Raw genomic sequence first — 19,332 nt, forward strand, 5'->3', positions numbered from 1 at the left:
GAGGCCGTCCCGTGATGCCCTGCGCCGCGGCCACTCTAGCCTGCAACGTGTATCTGGGGCGGAGGCAGCGGCGGTGGAGTTCGCTGCGCGGGTGGGGGCCCCCTGTCACCTCGTTTGTGTCCGTCTCTCTATCGTTGCGCTCGAATCCCGACGGGCCGCCCCAGGCCTCGACATGTCGTACAACTACGTGGTAACGGCACAGAAGCCCACCGCAGTGAACGGCTGCGTGACCGGTGAGGCTGCCAGGGCCGGAGACCCCGGCGAGGAAGGAAGCTGAGGGGAGCCGAGGCCTAGGGAGGCCCGCGCTCCTGGGGTGGCGGTGTAGGACCGGGTGCGGGGAATGGAAGGCGCTGGCGCCCGAGGGTCCTTCCCCGACCCACTACTCCAAAGAAGCTATCTCAACACGCGCCTTTTGGGGAGTAAAAGCTGCTCTTGAGGGTCTCCTTTCGTTCTGGGAGGTCACTTGGCCTCGAGGACAGGGACGGGCCCAGTGGGACAGAGAGCGAAGTGTGAGTTGATCGTGCGGTGTTGCTCGGGCCCGGAGATTAGCCTCGTATGGTCAGGGGAAGGGCCGGTGGTGATGGCGACTTTGGGGTTGGAATTTTCACGTAGGAGAGCCCGGGGGGTGCAGGAGGTGGAGGGATGTGAGGAATGTCCGCCCTCACCCAAAGCAAAGGAGTCCTTGCCTGGGGCTGTTGTTCACTCGAGAAAGCTGCAGAAGGTGATTTGGAAGGCCCAGTCCAGCGCCCAGTCTGCCTTGTTGACTAGGCAAGGATTGTTAAGGACACAGTTGCCTAGAACCCGGGAATAATCCCCTTGAACCCGGGAATAATCATCTTGAACCACGTTCTCATTAGAGTATAAAGACCTCAAACTTAAATGTTTACGTAAATCCTAACCATGATTCCAGTACAGCACTGTTGTTGGGAGAGTTGGAGGGGTGAAAGGTTGTGCACGGGGATATTGGTAGACTGCCGGGAGGGTAAGAGGTGTGGACAAAACAGTGTTTTAATATGAACCTCTCAGACTTTTCTAAATTTGATTTGGTCTCTTTGGTAAGGATTTTGTAAGAATTTAGATAAGGACTGAATAAAGATGAATACTTTCTCCCGCATCCCTTAGTTAGAGGTTAGCCTGCCACTGTAATAGGAAAAGCTTTAAAATTTGAGGGCACAGACCCATCTGAAGGGTTTTCACGGTCACTGTCAGCTGAAGGACGTTCCTGCTCTTAAGCCCAGTCCAGTTTGTCTTAGTCCGAATTAGAGAAGTAGCTTTCTTAAATATATGAAGTGACACTCTTAAATGTATGGGTTCTGGATTTGGTGAGAAGGGAGTGAATGGAGGGAGCCGGAGAAATATGTGAAGTAAAGGATAATTATGGAGGTAATTAGGTAGAAGTGGTAGGATTATTTAGATAGTGTCCTGGCTTCAAAAGTTAGAGGATCTGTTCTTACAGGACACTTTACTTCAGCTGAAGACTTGAACCTGTTGATTGCCAAAAATACGAGATTAGAGATCTATGTAGTCACTGCAGAGGGGCTTCGGCCCGTCAAAGAGGTGGGCATGTATGGGAAGATTGCTGTCATGGAGCTTTTCAGACCCAAGGTAAGTGCTCTGGGCTGGGCTCAGCAACAAGAACAATTGTAGATGGTTTTACTTGGTTTTACATCATTGCTTCGAATGGGTGGAATAAGGATTAGGAAGGAAACTTTTCTTGAATGGCAGACTTCAATTTATATTATTGGATGAGCTACCTAGATGTAGGAGAGAGTTACCAAGAAAAATTGATCAAGTTGACATCTTTAGAAGGGGAAATTAAAGCAGTTTGAAATGTGGGTCACCATAGTGAATTTAGAGAGTAGGGCAGTCCTAGCTTCATTGCATAATTAATTATAACTTTGTGTGTTAGAATTAACCTTATTTCTCCAGAACCTTATTTCTCCATCTGCATAGGAATAACAGTTTCCAACCCCCCAGGGTTATTGTGAAGACTAAATTATTTAATACTGCCGAACCTATTACATAACAAGTATTCGCTGTTAACAATGATCACCGCATTGTTATTACTATTATTATAATTGAAACGCTCTCATCCAAATAGCTATCATATTACTCCATTGTATCTTAACTGAATCTGATAAGAAAACATTGGTTCAAAATTTTAATTATAACCCTTTGAGTGAAATAATATTTTGGAGTCTGTTAATAAGTCAGTAAGACTTTATCAATCCATTTTAGCTTATGTTGTTATTCACATTTTTTCCTTTTTCAAATACTTAAAGAGATTTAGAGGAGGCATTACAGACATCTTTCAGAATTTGAATGGAATGATTGAGATTAGCTTGAGATGGAAATATATGATTATAATGTGTTTGGAGCAGAGAGATGGGGAATCATTAAAGTGCCGCTAGATGTTTACCAGCTTCAGTTCTGGCCTTTTGCACATACCCTTAGGGTGTATATGTACCTGATGTGTATTACATACTCACCATGGATTTTTCTCTTCAGGGAGAAAAGAAAGTTGTTAAAGAACTTAGCCTGCTTAAGGAATGATGCTTAAAGGCTGGACAGGTATTGCCGTTTTAAAAAGAACCTCTTTTGATAGCGTAACATTCGTTTCCAGGGGGAGAGCAAGGACCTACTGTTTATCCTGACAGCTAAGTACAATGCCTGCATCCTGGAATATAAGCAGAGTGGTGAGAGTATTGACATCATAACGCGAGCCCATGGTAATGTCCAGGTGAGGTGTCTGCTTCAGTCTAATGAGTCTTGCAAGTAGGGCCGTCATGATTTGAGGAAGAAAACTGAAGTGCTGGGGATGGTGCTCTCTATATGATCAGAGAGACAAGGAGAAAACACTAAGGCTTTTAGCTGTTATGAAGAAAGGACTTCATAATTTACTCAGAGGTCAAGGGATGTTAATTCTTGATACTCAAGTGCTTTGCCAAAAGGCATGCACTGACATCTGGGCTCCCTGGCATGTCCAGTAGATGCCACTACTTTACTACCACTCCTGAAACCATCCTGGGAAGGTGATGCCCAGTGTCCTCTGTTCCTTGGGGCATTGACGTTCTTCTCTAACTCGGATTTTGATTCTCAGGACCGCATTGGCCGGCCTTCCGAGACTGGCATTATTGGCATCATCGACCCCGAGTGCCGGATGATTGGCCTACGACTGTATGATGGCCTTTTCAAGGTTATTCCGCTAGACCGGGACAATAAAGAGCTTAAGGCCTTTAACATCCGTCTGGAGGAGTTGCATGTCATCGATGTCAAGTTCCTATACGGGTGCCAGGCACCTACCATCTGCTTTGTCTACCAGGTACTGGGGCAGGAAAGGAGTGAAGCTGTGTGTTTTGGAGTAGTGGGAGTTGATTCTTGCTAATTGGGAGGTGTAGATTTGGTAATTGGGTAGACAGAGAACCGAATGTATTTGTCCTGAAATGTTTTGAAGGATATAATTAATATGGGTCAGATTTTGGTTGTGTCTTGAGTGCAGTAGTACTTTGGAGGCAGGAATCTGTCTGGGGCTTGTAGCAGGTTTTAATCCTGAGATTACACTCTGGTTGTGGATCTTGGAGATTTTATAGGGTGACCCAGTTTATACTTAGTCTCTGAGACTCTTTCTGGTGGCATGCTAGGGAATTATTATTATTAAACTTAGCTGTAGAGAGATGATCTGAAAATTGCCTTTATATGCAAATGCAAATAAGAAAATGTCTTAGTGATGCCTTATTTATGTCTTCTAAGAAGAGGTTTGCATTTGTCCAGCATTCACTTTGTGGTGACTTATTGGCCCTTGACTTCTATTTTAGTCTGTGCCTAAAACTTCAGCAGAGCTGATCTTGGGCAGCTGTTCTCTGTGACAGGTCTGTTCAGTGGGGGTGGGTGGTAGAGATAGATATGGACTAACATGCCCATATGTTGGTGAAATCTCAGCCTTTTAACAAAGGGCCATAGAGCATGAGGTCATTTGCTCACATGTGGTAGAACAGACGGCAGAAGGAAGCGTGGCCCAGGCCTATGTACTGTGTGTGGGCACATGAACTCTTTGCTCACTGTGTTTAAGTTTTGGAAATATTGGTATGTTTTTGTATATTTCTTAGTGTCACCATAAGTGCTATATATAGCTCAGAGGCTGGTTGGAATAAAGTTCAGTTTTTAAATAAGGTTGAAACTAGTTTAGGAGATTTTGTTTGATGTATATTAACTGTTAGAACTGAAATAAAACTTAGCCTTTTTCTGCCTTCTTCAGTTTTGTAAATATGAGGCCAGTAAAACATTTACCTTAGCTATTCAAGGCTGACTCTGTCTATTGGTAGCTTCAGGACTGCTAGTTGTGAACACATCTTTATTTCTGTAGGTGCTTCTCATAAGTCTAAATCTAAACCCCAGTTTGAACTTTTCCTGAAGTTGAGCCTTACCCCTAATCATTGATGGGAAAAATCTTTTCCTCAGCTAAAAAGAATTTTTATCTGTTTTGTGTCACAAATTCAATTTGATAAATACCATGTGAGAGGTAGTTAGGAGCTATAACAGTGATTAAGGTGTGGGCCTTGCCCTGAAACATATTGTTGAATTTTTTTCCATGACTTGTTAGACTCTGGTCTGGCCTTTGTTGAGGCCACCCTCCACTAGCCAAATGTAGCCTTCTCACCACTGCTGCTTTTGTGGTCTCTTAAAGGTGCCTTTAACAGCTGCAGTACTGATGTGAGTCATGATTCAGAAAAAGGAGGGAAGGTGGTACTGACTGTGGCGGAGCTGGAGGTTTAACTAACATCAGAGCAGCAATTTGTTCTGTTCTTGCTACTATCACCCCTTCAGAATGCTTTTAAGAATTCTATCAGCTTTTTTCATCTCTTAGATATGTTTAGCTTCTCAGTGTTTTTTTTTTTTTTTAGTTATAAGTTCCTTGAGGCCAAGGAATATAAACTATAGATATATTCTGTACACACATTTTCTCTCTTATGGTGGTTAGTACAGTGTGACAAATTCATTTTTCTAATCCTTGAACCTTTCTTGGTTGAATTCTTAGCAACGGTAGGGTCAGTGTCAGTCTACCTGATCACTGGCTCAGCTGCTGACGCTCTGCGTGTGATGGATGATAGGAAGGCTGACGTGATCTGGTTGTAGAGGCTGGGTGTTGTGGCCTGTTGCTTTCAGGCCCTTTTCCAGTCCCATTTCACCCTTCCTAAGGACTAACCATTCCATCTTTCCCCACCCAGGACCCTCAGGGGCGGCATGTAAAGACCTACGAGGTGTCTCTGCGAGAGAAGGAATTCAATAAGGGCCCTTGGAAACAGGAGAATGTAGAAGCTGAAGCTTCCATGGTGATCGCAGGTTGGTTGGGGGTTTTAGCAAATGTGCCTCTGCCCCAGGTCTGGGCCACTTCCCTATTCTTGTTCCTCCTTCTCGGCCCCTTCGTTTCAGTGCTCAAATGTGATAAAGCATGTGCACTACTCAGCACACCTTTATGTCTCCTGTCTCCAAATATGCTTTCCTTTGCTTTTTCCTTTTCTTTCTGTGGGATTGCCTGTTTTTTAGTCCCCCACGTGAAGTATAGCTTTCCTTTATCTGGGATGAAGGGGTTAACCATAAAGTGTAAAACACTGAGATTGATTTGCAGAGTGGCATATAGAAAGTAGTCTCATTTTATTGTTGGGTATAACATTTAAAAACTGAAAGGGACCAGTAGAGCTTATCTGATCTGACTCCCTTATTTCATAGATGAGGAAACAGGGCCCGAGGGACTTTCCCATGCCCGTACCTACTGACAAGGCCTGAGCAGGAATCCAGGCCTCTGCTCCCTATCCTGTACTCTCCTTCAGCACCATGCTGTGCGTCTTACCTAGTAGAGAAATTTTTAAACTTTAGTGCAGATTGGCTCCTCTGAGTGATGGCCCTGATAACGAGGGTAAAGAAACAAGGGCAAAAGAAAAATGCTGGGAGTTACAAATCGTAATGAAGTCTAGGAGAGAAAATGGGAAGAATGCATGTGGAAGAACATTGAGGAGGCTGCCCACCCCTTGGAACTCAGAAACACCGGGAGAGTGGGAGTACAAATATCTCCAGGTCGGATAATGCCAGGTGAAAATTTGTAAGACCACAATCTCAGATAAAGGCTGTCATGTTCCCTGGACTTTGATTAATGATTTTAAGGTTGAGATCCTTAAAACTAATGATGATCTTAAAGTTTGCCTCAGCGATAACTGGCACAGTGCCATTGCTGCTGTAGGGGTTGGCAGGTCCAAAGTGCTAAGCGTTCTAGTGCTGCTTTCTCCTCTCTCCTGCAGTCCCGGAGCCCTTCGGAGGGGCCATCATCATCGGACAGGAATCAATCACCTATCACAATGGTGACAAATACCTGGCAATTGCCCCTCCTATCATTAAGGTGAGTGGTTTTTTTTTTTTTCCAACTTTTTCTTCTTTTTTCCCCTTATTCTTACCCCACTCCTCTCTTTCTCCCCGTTTGTTAGAAGGACATTCACAGATGTCTGCCACACTGTTCAATATGTATATAAGATACTGTGTTGGTCATTGGGAATACAAAGAGGGACTGGCCTGGTTTTGCTTGCAAAGAGCTTGTTTGCTAACTAGGAGAGAAACAACAACCATAACAGGTTTATCCTTTCCATTGACTGGGGCAACTTTAAGATGGGAAAATTTTTGCAAATTTTATTGAATGTTTTCAGGGCTCAAGTCCTGTGAAGTAATACAGTGATAGATTATATAGACTTCAAAAAACTGGCCATAAAAATTTCAAACCTTATAGTTTCAAGTTATAAAAATTAAGCCTTGAGGGTAAAAAACAATCTGTGGTAGCATTAGTAGTAGGACATAATTAGTGGTGGTGACAATAAGTACAGTCTGGGGTAGCATCTTCCAGTGAATACTTGGCAGCTGTTTCCCAGTCTGTTTACTTCTGTTTTCCATTGGAATAATATGTAAATAAGCATTTAAGGTTATTGAACATCTCAGAGAATTGTCTTTAAAATAAGAATATCCTCATTTTCAGTCACATAATATTAGCTGAATGGATTCCTTGCTTGTGAAATAGCTGGGTTTGGTAAAAGGAGTGGTCTCCTAGCGTTTGCTGTCTGGTCAGGGAAGATACCTCATCTCTAATGACTGTCCTTCCTCTTGGCAGCAAAGTACGATTGTGTGTCACAATCGCGTGGACCCCAATGGTTCTCGCTATCTGCTGGGAGACATGGAAGGACGGCTTTTCATGCTGCTTCTGGAGAAGGAGGAACAGATGGATGGCACTGTCACCCTCAAGGATCTCCGTGTGGAGCTCCTTGGAGAGGTAGGGCTTTCCTGCTCAGCTATGTTCTCCTGGGGGCCTGGTGAACCCAGATGTGTGGCTCCACACTGCGACTGGGAATTACATTACTTAACAGCCAGCAACAAATGGTCAGTCCTGCTGTGCAAGTTGGTTTTTGTGTGAGTTAGATGTCACAAGAGTTTCACAGGCAGCTGGGCACTAACTCCAGCATAAAAAAAAAGTGAAACAAAAAAGAGACAATCTATAGAATTAAATAAAGATCAGCCTGTCTAATGCTGATAACTCACTTCCGGGAGGAGGTTACGAGAAGTGTTTTAAGAAATAATGCTGTGAATTTTAGAGGTTTCTTAGTATTTTGAGCATACTAGAACTGTTGGGATTAAAATAAACATTTTGAGCAGGCTCCTGCAAGATAAACTACAGATTTTTCTGGCTTTAGGGATGTGATAAATGGAGAGTCACAAACTTAGGGGATTTAGGAATATTTGCTTAGTGTGACCTGGGGATTTGAAATGGGGAACTATTTTGGGACTCTTGACTGCAGTTGATAGTTTTCTCAGCAGATACCTGAACAGGGGGTAGGACAGTGTCTGAATTCCACAGGGAGTCCGCTCTGATGTTTTTCATGCTGTTGACTTCTTCTAGACCTCTATTGCTGAATGCTTGACATACCTCGATAATGGTGTTGTGTTTGTTGGGTCTCGCCTTGGTGACTCACAGCTTGTGAAGGTGAGAAGACATTTTCTTCCTCCTCTTCTATCCAGTCTCTCCTGTGTTTGGTGCCTTTCAGAATTTCTTCAGTTAATCCATATTCCTATTATCCAGTTTTGGTTGGTTGATTTACCCTGACTAGCTCTTAAAGGTTCATTCAACAAATGTACCAGACAAGGTGCTGGGCGCTGTGGATACAATGATGAACAAGACCCAGCTCCAGCCTTCAAATAGGTCATAACCTAATTACTGATCCCTCTAGAATACCAACATTTTGGGCCTTCTGTGCAGAAAAATTAATGGAGACATTTAACATTAATTTCCAAACTGCTTATCTGAAATCCATGATGGGACTCCAGATTAGAAATCCTGGCTTGTTAGCAGGTCTTCTGTAGGGCAACCGTCTTCCTTAGTCCATAAGCCCCTCCTTGAAGCATTCAATGGAGCATAAGAAGGGCAGATCTAGCAGGATTGAGCGTTCCTCTCGGATGAGAACTATTGATTTAAGGTGGTCTATTAGGAGTCTTCCAAGACTAATGTCATTTTTTCTTCTTAGCTCAATGTTGACAGCAATGAACAAGGCTCCTATGTAGTGGCCATGGAAACCTTCACCAATTTAGGCCCCATTGTGGACATGTGCGTTGTGGATCTGGAGAGGCAGGGGCAGGGGCAGGTAAGGGGTCATCCTGAAAATGGATAGTTGATATGCCCATTCAAACTGCTTGTCAGCTTGCCTGTACTGAAGCTCACTTGATAATCCCAGTGATACAAGGCAACTGCTGTTGATTTATTTATTTAAGATTTGAAAAAAGTGTCCCTTTATTTTTGAAGGTGTAAACACATTCTATCCTAGAACTATACATTACTGAAAATAGATAAACTCAGACCACCCAAAAATTCTCCAAAACAAATCTGAGTCATACCTTTACTTAATCACAATTTCTGATCCAGTGTTTTTAAACCAACACAATTATTTCTTCCAAGAGATCTTTTAATGAAATATTTATTAATAGTAAATGAATATGGTAGAACCAGAGTTGCAAACACATTTTGTTCTTAGTCTGATAGCACATATTAAAAGGCATTTTTGTATAGTCTCTATATGTGTCTGCAAATGAATGTTTTAATCAATTTCATTTTAATTACTTGGTAGATATTTCCTCTGAAGGGTAGAAAGCCCGACTATTGTTAGGTTCCTCTTACTAATTTGCTTTCTCCTTGGCATGAATCTCTTGTCATTGCAAGACATCCTTGTACTGCTAGTATAGACTTACATTTATATAACAACAAAATACATTTCTATAGCCATAACCACCATTATTTAATTTTCTGTTTAATGGAGTTAACTTCAAAGGGACTGACAACTGCCATTGATTGAGTGTGGCTATTGGTCTGCCAGGTACTTTATATACATTATCACATGAGCACCCTGTTACACAGGGATTCTTGGCCATTTTAGACCTCAGGAAACTTAGGGCTGAAAAAGATAAGTAACTTGTCCAAGGTTACACAACTACTAACTGAAAGGTATTTTGGGCTGCCAGATCTGTGCTCTTTCTAGTAAAGTAGATTCTAAGGATGAACTAAAGCTTGCTAGTGGTAGGAGCTTTTTGCTTCTTGGGCTGGAACATCCTGTCTGCCTAGTAAACTTGAGAGTTTAGAGGTAAACCCCTGTTAAATCTGCATCCTCAAACCTAGCTTCGTAATAAGGCTCTTGGATTTAGCCATGCCTTACTTACTTTCTGGGCATCAGTATGATGGCCGCAGGCTCTGGTGAAGGTTATTGAGAAATCTTTTCTCTATTTGCAGCTGGTTACTTGCTCTGGAGCTTTCAAGGAAGGTTCCTTGCGGATCATCCGAAATGGAATTGGAATCCACGAGCATGCCAGCATTGACTTACCAGGCATCAAAGGTAGCTTGTTGGTGGACATGAGGTGTAGATCACCTTTGAATGACCTTGGCCTTGTTACATGAGAAGGCACTTGGGTGGGAGCTGGAGGAAAACAGATAAAATGAAGAGTAAAAGAAGTTATGACACATTAGTGGTAGAAGCTTAAATATATTTAAAAGTACCAAAGTAAACTTAAGAAAAAAGAAAATATTGTTGACCTAAATTGTATAATAGATACAAGTTAAATATTAATGTTGTTTATGTAAGGTAATTGATGGAATCTATAAAGAAAGAGGAGACTGAGAATCTGAAATAAAGGTAAATTCTAAAACAAAAATACAAATGTTCCTTAATTTCAGTAGAACTACGATAATCCAAAAAATCAAAGAAAAACTACGTAATGAAAGACTTTTATAATATAAAAACAGTAAGCCCAATATAAAGTAATAGGACAGAACTGATACCAAACACCCATATGAGTATCTGTATCTGACATATAAGAAATATAACAGTAGATACAAATGGGCTAAACTCACCTATTTTAAGAAAAAGAAGATTGAATTGAATCATAAAGCAAAACCAATTCAAAATTATACGTAAGAGGCACATAACGATTTAAATATTAAAAACTAAGTGGATGGGAAGAGATTATTAAATAGAGATTTATGAATTAGAAAGGAAGCGATAATATACCTGCAAAACCCAGGAGAATAACTGAAAAACTGTTATAAATAATAAGAATTCATTAAGGTCGCAGGATATAAAAATTAATGTACTTAAGTCAGTGTTCATATAAAAACACAGTCAATTAGAAGGTAAAGTAGTGGGAAGGAGGCAACTTAAAATAGCAATAGAAAAGGTAAGACACCAAGGAACAAATTGAACAAGAAATGTGGAAAACCTATAGGAGGATAATTTTAAGCTACTCCTCGTGAATTAAAAAGATAGATGGATCAAATGAAGAAAAGACATGTCAGGGTCTTATAAATCAATATCATAAAGCTGTTTTGCCTTTCACTTAACTTTTGTTGAGACACATTATAAAAATATCAGTTGGTTTTTTTTCTTGAACTACGCAAGTTGAAGTACAAATGGGAAAAGGAAGAAGTAAGAAAAACCAGGAAAATTAAAAGCAGTGAGACAGGATTAGCCCCACTGCTATTAAAGCATACTATTAAACCTTAGTAATTGAAAGTGGCTTTGGTACCTAAATAGGCAGAGTCCCACAGGCAGACTCAAAAGTCTAAAAGTAGACATGGTGAATTACATGTGGGAATGTAGTGTACAATAGCAGTGGTATCTCAGTTGAGTGAGATAAAGATGGCTTTTTAAAATAAATGGTGTTAGGACAACTTGCAGTCATTTGGTAAAAGATAAGTTTGCATCCATACTACACAATGTATACCTTGCTAGAATCCAGATAGATCAAAGACTTTAGACAGGGACACTAGATCAAAGAAAATAGATAAAAAAGTAAAGCCATTCAAAAGCTAAAAGAAAAAATTGGTGAATTCCTTTATAAATTTGGAGTGGGAAGGTCTTCTAAACTGTAATAAAGTACAGAGGGGATAGAGAAAGATTGATAAATTCAAAACAAAAATAAAACTTTTCTGCAGAAACAGGACACTAGGCTAAGTCAGAAGAAAGGGCAAACTGGATAAAAACATGTTGTTCCTCTTAGAGACAAGGCCTGATCTATCCAATTTGTTAAAAAACTTCTAGAAAGAATATCACAAAGGACACAAATGGATAGTAGCAGGTGACCAAAAGCCAAAAATTCGATGACATTATGTTGGTGTGGCTGTGAGGAAGTGAGCATGCTTACTGGCAGTGTCTGTCAGAACTACATCTGCATTTAGTGATTTTCCCAGCAATCCCAGTTCTGGATATCTGTCCCACAGACTTTCATATGTAGAGATGACATAAGCACGAGGTTGTTCATCGTGGCTTTATATGTTAGAGCAAAATGTATACCTTGGAAAAGTGTCTGTCAGCGGGAACTCTGACAAACTGGTACCTCCATACAGTTCAGTGCTGTGCGGGTGTCACACAGGATGCTGTGCTGTTGTTGAGAACGGCTTCTACACATAAAAAGTGAAAAGGTGCAGAACAGTGTGTGATAGGCTGGTTTATATTTGTATTTGCTGGTAATACAGTGTTTACCTATTTCCTTAAATTGAAAAAAGTTTTTGAAGGGTAAACAAGAGACTATCACTTATGACTTATTTGGGGACTAGGTTGGAGAGGAATAGGAGTGAGACATGTATACATTTTAAAAGTGGGTTTTGACTTTGAGTCATGGAAATGTATTTTCCTATCAGAAATTAAATCGCAAACTTTATCCAGCTCAAAATAGTTTTCAACATACCTAATTTCTTCAGGGCCTTAAAGCCAGGAAGGAACAGAGTGTATTTCAGCTCAGGACTGACCCCAAAGTTCCTGCTCCTCCTTGGGGTCAGGCTGCTCCTTCCTTAGGTATGGGGAGTCAAGTGTTGGACTGTGCTGTGCATCTTAATCCTTGATCTTTGTTCCAGGCCTATGGCCACTGCGGTCTGACCCTAACCGGGAGACTGATGACACTTTGGTACTCTCTTTTGTGGGCCAGACAAGGTAAGGATGAGTCTGGTGCCAGCTCCGGGCACTCATGTGAAGGTTGCAAGGTGGGGAAGCTGCTCTTTCTGACCTAGGCCTTCCATTCTGCTGCAGAGTTCTCATGTTAAATGGGGAGGAGGTGGAAGAAACTGAACTGATGGGTTTTGTGGACGATCAGCAGACTTTCTTCTGTGGCAATGTAGCTCATCAGCAGCTTATCCAGGTAATAACAGAAAGAGATAAGCCCCATTTATTTGAATTGACCTAGAATGTAGTACCAAGCATCACCAGATTTTAATACTATCCATATTTATGGCTCTAAAAGTAATATAGAAATTCTAGAGAAAAAAAATTAAAATTATCTGATAACCTCCTGCTCAGAAATAGCTTGATAGCTCTTAACTTTGGAATTCTTTTAGCTTTATTTTTTTTCTCTGCAAATATATGTATATTGTATTTATTCATATTTTCTTTTATAGACTGTGCTTATTTCAGATATATATATACCACACCCGGGTTGGAATACTGTTTTAGCACTAATTCTGTTTTTTGAGACACGCACATTTTCCCCTCGTACTAGGTATAGACTTATCTAGTCATAATGCTGCCATCCGTGTATGGCTTTCAGCGGCACTTTCCACATATTGATGATTAGAACCAGAGCTCTTACTCTATTTTGATCCTTATTTTAAATCTAGCTGTGATGTGGGGGTCAGGTATCCTTTTGGTAATTGTTAGTCCTAAGAGCCTGATTTCTGAGCATCTTCCTGCCCCTGGCAGTCTCTGTAAGTTAGGAGTAACCCTTGACGTTCTTCATTTTTTGCATACCCTCCTCAATCTTTAAGCTGTCCTCTACTCTGGCCGGAGTCAGTCTTTGCCAGTGGCAGGTATAGATAGTGCTTCAGTGCACTGGTGGATTTGGTAAAAACTAGAGGGCTGGTTCTGTCAGCTTGCAGACCAAGTGTGCGGGATGCCGAGATAGTGACTCATGGCTTTGTCAGTGTTTCTCACTAGTGACCTGAAGACCGGCACCAGCTCACGTATCCAGTAAGGGCTCTACTCCTTCAATAGAAACTCAGTTTTGGTAGGTTAGAGGAATCAATACATAACAGCATCATCAATCTACTTTTTTATTTCAGTGATGAAATAAATTTATTAAACATTTCAATACAATGTTGTTGCCATTAGTAAAGAATTTGAAGTAATTTTAATGGTTCATGCACAATAAAGAACTTGGATATTTTGGAGGACTGATTTTTGGGTTGGAAAAACCAGGAGACTGGTAGTCACAGAGTCTTGCTCCATTGAACCTTTGCACAGACACAGTAGTCCTAATCAGAATGAAACAGGCCGGCCTTTTTTCTGCCTGTAGGTATGTAAGCTATAAGCTGCTTTAAGCTAGACTTCTTCAGACCTTCAACTAATAATGACATCTGTCATGATTACTTGTTACAGGACTTTGGTTGGGGAGAAAGTATATGTATGGCAGAAGAGGACATACGTATGTATGTAGCTCATTCTTAGGGCTCTACTAGAGCAGCAGGTGTCACCTTCCCGCTCCTGTATAGATCCCTGCAGGTGCTCAGAGACATTGCTCTTCTTTCTTCAGATCACTTCAGCATCTGTGAGGCTGGTCTCTCAAGAGCCCAAAGCTCTAGTCAGTGAATGGAAGGAGCCTCAGGGCAAAAACATCAGTGTGGCTTCCTGCAACAGCAGCCAGGTGGTAGTAGCCGTTGGGAGGGCCCTCTACTACCTGCAGATCCATCCTCAGGAGCTCCGGCAGATCAGGTGTGTGTTTTTCTCTCTGTTGTCTTTTTCCTCTCCTGTTCTCTGGGCCTTCTTTCATCTGTGGATTCCTTTCTCTGTCATATTCTTCTTTGTTCAGCCACACAGAGATGGAGCATGAAGTGGCCTGCTTGGACATCACCTCACTGGGGGACAGCAATGGGATGTCCCCTCTTTGTGCCATTGGCCTCTGGACAGACATCTCAGCCCGAATCTTGAAGCTGCCGTCTTTTGAGCTACTGCACAAAGAGATGCTGGGTGGAGGTATGTGTCTTACAAGGACCTTCGGAGGGTTGGGATCAGAGTCAGAATGTGGAACAAGAATTTAACGTATCCCTTTCCCACAGAGATAATTCCTCGTTCCATCCTGATGACTACCTTTGAGAGTAGCCACTACCTCCTTTGTGCCTTGGGAGATGGGGCACTTTTCTACTTCGGCCTCAACATTGAGACAGGTGAGAATAGCACTTGGAGCCATTTCATATTTGAAGAATAAGAAGTGTTGGTGTTGCAGAGGGCTTGGTGCACGGTGTTGCTTTTGAGCTGGTACAATCCAGCTGTTAGCCCTGTGTCCTTCCCTTCCTTTCTCCTGATGCCATTCTTTCTGTAGGGCTGTTGAGCGACCGTAAGAAGGTGACTCTGGGCACCCAGCCCACAGTACTGAGAACTTTCCGTTCTCTTTCTACCACCAACGTCTTTGCTTGCTCTGACCGCCCCACTGTCATCTACAGCAGCAACCATAAATTGGTCTTCTCCAATGTCAACCTCAAGGAAGTGAACTACATGTGTCCCCTCAACTCAGATGGCTACCCTGACAGGTGAGCCTCTTTTTCCTTTTTCCTCAAGGGCCATTACTGAGGGTGTCTTGGGTGTTTTCCTGAAACCCCTCTCCTCCAGCCTTTGTCCAGTGTAAGAGCTGAGGTGGACAGGGTAGAGCAGAGGTTCTCAAACCTGACTACTGTCAGAAATACTTGGGAAGCTTTTTGAAAAGTACAGATTTTGTTGAATCTGTCTCAGATTCTGATTCAGCAGATCTGGGGTTTGGTCTCTAGAATCTTTTCAGAAAACCTTCAGGTCATTCAAATGGTCTGTCAAGTTTCAGAACCCCTGATTTGGAGGTCATTGTGTGTTCCCCTGCAGGTATGGTCATCTACCAGCAGCCACAGCAGTGCCTAAGAACTCCTTAGAAATACAAATTCTCGGGCCTCACCCCAGGGCCCTCAACAGAAACTTGGGGTGGGGGATGGGAAGCAGCATGCCGCTGTAACAGTCAGCTGGCTGATTTTGGTGCAAACTGTCACTTAATATTTTGAGAATCACTGTCCTGGATTCTAATGCTGCACTTTAGTATTAAATGGGAAGCTGTTAAAAATCTCAGCCTAGGCCCACCCAGACCAATTAAATAAAATTTTGGGGTGGGACCAGGCATCAAGATTTCCTTAAGCCTCTCCAGGAGGTCTTTAATATAGATCAGAGTTGAGAGCCGCAACCCTGGGGTCAGCTAGTGCCGTTCTGCCTTGCTGTGCTCCTCCTGGTGGAGGTGCCTCTCCTTCCTCGGGCCACTCGGTCTGAACCCAGACCCTTGTTCGCAGCCTGGCACTGGCAAACAACAGCACCCTCACCATTGGCACCATCGATGAGATCCAGAAGCTGCACATCCGCACAGTCCCCCTCTATGAGTCTCCCAGGTGAGGGCGTGGGCGCCTGGCGGTTGGTGTGGGGTGCTGCACCCAGGCTCTGAGAGGCCCTGGTCCGCGCTTGTTCCACAGGAAGATCTGCTATCAGGAAGTGTCCCAGTGCTTCGGGGTCCTCTCCAGCCGCATTGAAGTCCAGGACACAAGTGGGGGCACAACTGCCCTGAGGCCCAGTGCCAGCACCCAGGTGAGGGCGGTGCACCAAGGAAGGCAGCATTAGAGCAGGGGCCGGCCAGCTTTCTGTAAAGGGTCAGATAGTAGGTATTTCCAGCTTTTTAGGCCATATGGCCTCAGTCACACGCTCTGCTGTCTTGAAAGCAGCCGTAGACAACAGGTGGGTTTAGTTTGGCTCCAACAAACTTTATATAGCCAGGTAGTGAGTAGAATTTGGCCCCTCTTGAGGAGAATTTGGGATAAGCAGGGCAGTCAGTGGTTTTGCTACTTGGTACCCTGGCAGCATGAATAATTCCTTTTCTCTCACCATCAGTTTGGGTACAGTTTAGGGTATGAGTTATCAGGGACAGCATGGCATAATGTATACGACCAGGGGATTTGGAGTCTGGCAGAACTGGCCGCAAGGTATTTTACGAGCGGTGTGACCTTGGACAAGACTAAGCTTCAATTTCTCATCTGCAAAATGAGAATCATAGTGGGACAGTCTACAGCTGCACAACAGACTCAGTGGAGACAGTAGCTGGTCATTTTCATTCCATGCATTCTGGTTTTTTTGCTCCCAAAGGTCTGTGATAGGACTTCCTCCCTTAATCCAGAATAGAGGGTCTTTACACTTTTCTTTTTACTTGAAGTTCTCCCCTGCTTTTTCCATTGAGAGAGGTGGAGTCTGTCACTTCAGTAGGTCATCTGAGTTCCTTGTTAGCTTTGTTGACTTGACATCATTGTTCCAATGACCTTTAATGGCCCTGAGCTTCTTGTGTTCTGGACTGCAGTATCAGTTCCATATGGGATCTGGAGCCTTATCCTCAGTCCGTGTGTCCTCTCTGAAGCCCTCTGGCTCTTCAGGCGTGCTCCGGCCACCTGAAATTTTCCGTGTTCACACTCAGCCTTTGTTCCCTGATCTTGGCTGATCCCCCTGCCCTGATGTTGCCAGCACCTAGTCTGCTTCTGAGGTGGGTGGTGTGTGTGCTTTGTCCCTAGGCCCTGTCCAGCAGCGTCAGCTCCAGCAAGCTGTTCTCCAGCAGCACAGCCCCTCATGAGACCTCCTTCGGGGAAGAGGTGGAGGTGCACAATCTCCTCATCATTGACCAGCACACCTTTGAAGGTGCACATGAGCTCTTCCTAGCCCTTTGTGCCTAGTCCTCCCTAAACCAGGCTGTTCTGTGCTCTGATACATTCCAAAGTTTGATAGCCAGTATGGCAGACCATCCTAGGAGAAGAGAAGAGGGTGGGATCTGTATGTTGGCTGTTAGTTGAGTGCAGGGCGTCCTCCTGTTGGCATAGGCTGGCGAGGGATGAGCAGTCTAGGGTGACAGGACCAGCAGGAGGCGAGTGCCCTGTCACCACCTGCACTCTGCTTCAAGCCAAGCTGTAGGCCTCCCGGGAGTACAGGAGTGCTGCAGGTCAGCAGCCCTTCACCTCTCCACTCTGCTTCTTCTAGTACTTCATGCCCACCAGTTTCTGCAGAACGAGTATGCCCTCAGCTTGGTCTCCTGCAAGCTAGGCAAGGACCCCAACACATACTTCATTGTGGGCACAGCCATGGTGTACCCTGAAGAGGCGGAGCCCAAGCAGGGTCGCATTGTGGTCTTTCAGTATTCAGATGGTAAGTGGGCACAGTGTCCAGCTTTGGAGACATCCGTAGTTCTGGGAAGGTAAGACTGTTGGAGGTGTCAGAGCCCCAGTTAAGAACAACTTGGGTAGCTGCTGTGTGACATGAGACTTCCTTCTCTTTTGTCTCAAGCTGTGGGGATGCAGATGAGTTTTGGAGTGAGTGAGCAGAAGCACAAGTAAAATCCAGCTGTGTTTCTTTTCCTATTCTTGGAGAGGAAGACAAAAAGGGGAGAGGCAGACTATGGCTTAGAACCCGGTGGATAAGAGTGGGGAATCCTGGATTTGTTTTCTGCTTGATTGCTTAGCCGTGAGGTCCTCTTTCCGTATCTATATCTTTTCTCATTTTTCCTACCCAGAATAGTTCTGAAGACTAGCTGTCAGCCTAGAAATCTCATCAGATGATTGAGATGGAATTTGTGGCCTCCAATTTCAGAAACAGATCTGCATTTTCAGGCCAGAGGCAGCTCATGGGCCCTGTCTGGAGGCACTGCCTATTATGTTGGGGCTATACTTCTACTCATAGTTATCCCCAGTATACATGACTCCCTTTCCTGCTTGCAGATGAGTGGTTTGGGGGCGGGAATTAGAGCCAGAGGGAAAACCAGAACATTCTGTTGATTAGTTAAAGTGTGGCTCATAAAGGAGACTCAAGGTTATCTTTATCCCCCGCAGGAAAACTACAGACTGTGGCTGAAAAGGAAGTGAAAGGGGCTGTGTACTCCATGGTGGAATTTAATGGGAAGCTGTTGGCCAGCATCAATAGCACGGTGAGGCCCGTACCACGAGGTGTCATACCTTAGGTTGCACACCATTGTCTACAGAGCATGTGTCCCTTATGTTTTCTGGAGCTGTGTGTCTGTGTGCGTGTGTGTGTCAGAGTAGTCGGAATGGAGGATGGAACTGGGAACCTGAGGAACTGGAGCTGGACTAGGCATCAGGCTTGGTTACGTGAACTCCCATGCATATCCTAAGTGCTATGGGGATCAAGAAGGGAGTATGAGCTATTGCCTGCACTCCGAGTGCCATGGCATGAGAACCTTTCATCCATACGGAACAGAATGAGCCAAGCTGCATTATCCTGCGTGCATCCCTGAAATACTGCACTTCTCTGCTGCTTGGTTCCCTCCTCCTTCCTTACAGAAAAATAAAAAAAAAAAAATTCCATGGACAGATACATTTGGGAAATGCTGCATTCTGGATCTCCTCGTGGAGCTTCACAGTGCATCCTAGCATTTTAAAGGAGCCGAGACCAAAAGTGAAGAAGCATAACTTAACTAAATCAAGGGTCTCTAGTTATTTGTTCATTTGAAAAATATTGATTGAACCCTTGCTGTGTGCCAGGCCCTATTTTGGTGTTGGGATAGCAATGGACAGAATGGACAGAGCTGCCCGTTTGGGGCTTACGAGCAAATAGAGTACATTTATGTGCTCAAATGGATGAGAAACATTTGGTGAGAGAGAAAACAGGGCAGAGCTGGAAGAGTGCGGGAATGAACATGGGTGGCAGGGATCACCGTTCAGGACGGTCTTGCTGGTAAGTGACATTTGGGCAGGTTCTGGGAGGGAAGGAGGGAGGCAAGCTATGC

General features: G+C 43.6%; 1 protein-coding gene across 1 annotated transcript in view; it reads left to right on the forward strand.

The window, feature by feature from the left end:
- Positions 1–29: 29 nt before the first annotated feature.
- DDB1 (damage specific DNA binding protein 1) overlaps positions 30–19,332 on the forward strand; it is a 32,493-nt gene continuing 13,190 nt past the window's right edge. The window contains exons 1-21 of the mRNA XM_073217675.1: positions 30–233; positions 1,457–1,605; positions 2,624–2,740; positions 3,101–3,322; positions 5,226–5,340; positions 6,294–6,391; positions 7,148–7,306; positions 7,931–8,014; positions 8,553–8,669; positions 9,806–9,908; positions 12,422–12,497; positions 12,594–12,702; positions 14,089–14,267; positions 14,365–14,528; positions 14,612–14,719; positions 14,875–15,082; positions 15,857–15,952; positions 16,034–16,145; positions 17,114–17,237; positions 17,574–17,738; positions 18,419–18,513. Of these exons, the coding sequence (XP_073073776.1) occupies positions 173–233; positions 1,457–1,605; positions 2,624–2,740; positions 3,101–3,322; positions 5,226–5,340; positions 6,294–6,391; positions 7,148–7,306; positions 7,931–8,014; positions 8,553–8,669; positions 9,806–9,908; positions 12,422–12,497; positions 12,594–12,702; positions 14,089–14,267; positions 14,365–14,528; positions 14,612–14,719; positions 14,875–15,082; positions 15,857–15,952; positions 16,034–16,145; positions 17,114–17,237; positions 17,574–17,738; positions 18,419–18,513 (2,661 nt within the window). The 5' untranslated portion in view covers positions 30–172. The remainder of the gene's footprint in view (positions 234–1,456; positions 1,606–2,623; positions 2,741–3,100; positions 3,323–5,225; positions 5,341–6,293; positions 6,392–7,147; positions 7,307–7,930; positions 8,015–8,552; positions 8,670–9,805; positions 9,909–12,421; positions 12,498–12,593; positions 12,703–14,088; positions 14,268–14,364; positions 14,529–14,611; positions 14,720–14,874; positions 15,083–15,856; positions 15,953–16,033; positions 16,146–17,113; positions 17,238–17,573; positions 17,739–18,418; positions 18,514–19,332) is intronic.

This window comes from Manis javanica, chromosome 11, assembly GCF_040802235.1.
Source record: "Manis javanica isolate MJ-LG chromosome 11, MJ_LKY, whole genome shotgun sequence".
Lineage (NCBI taxonomy): Eukaryota > Metazoa > Chordata > Mammalia > Pholidota > Manidae > Manis > Manis javanica.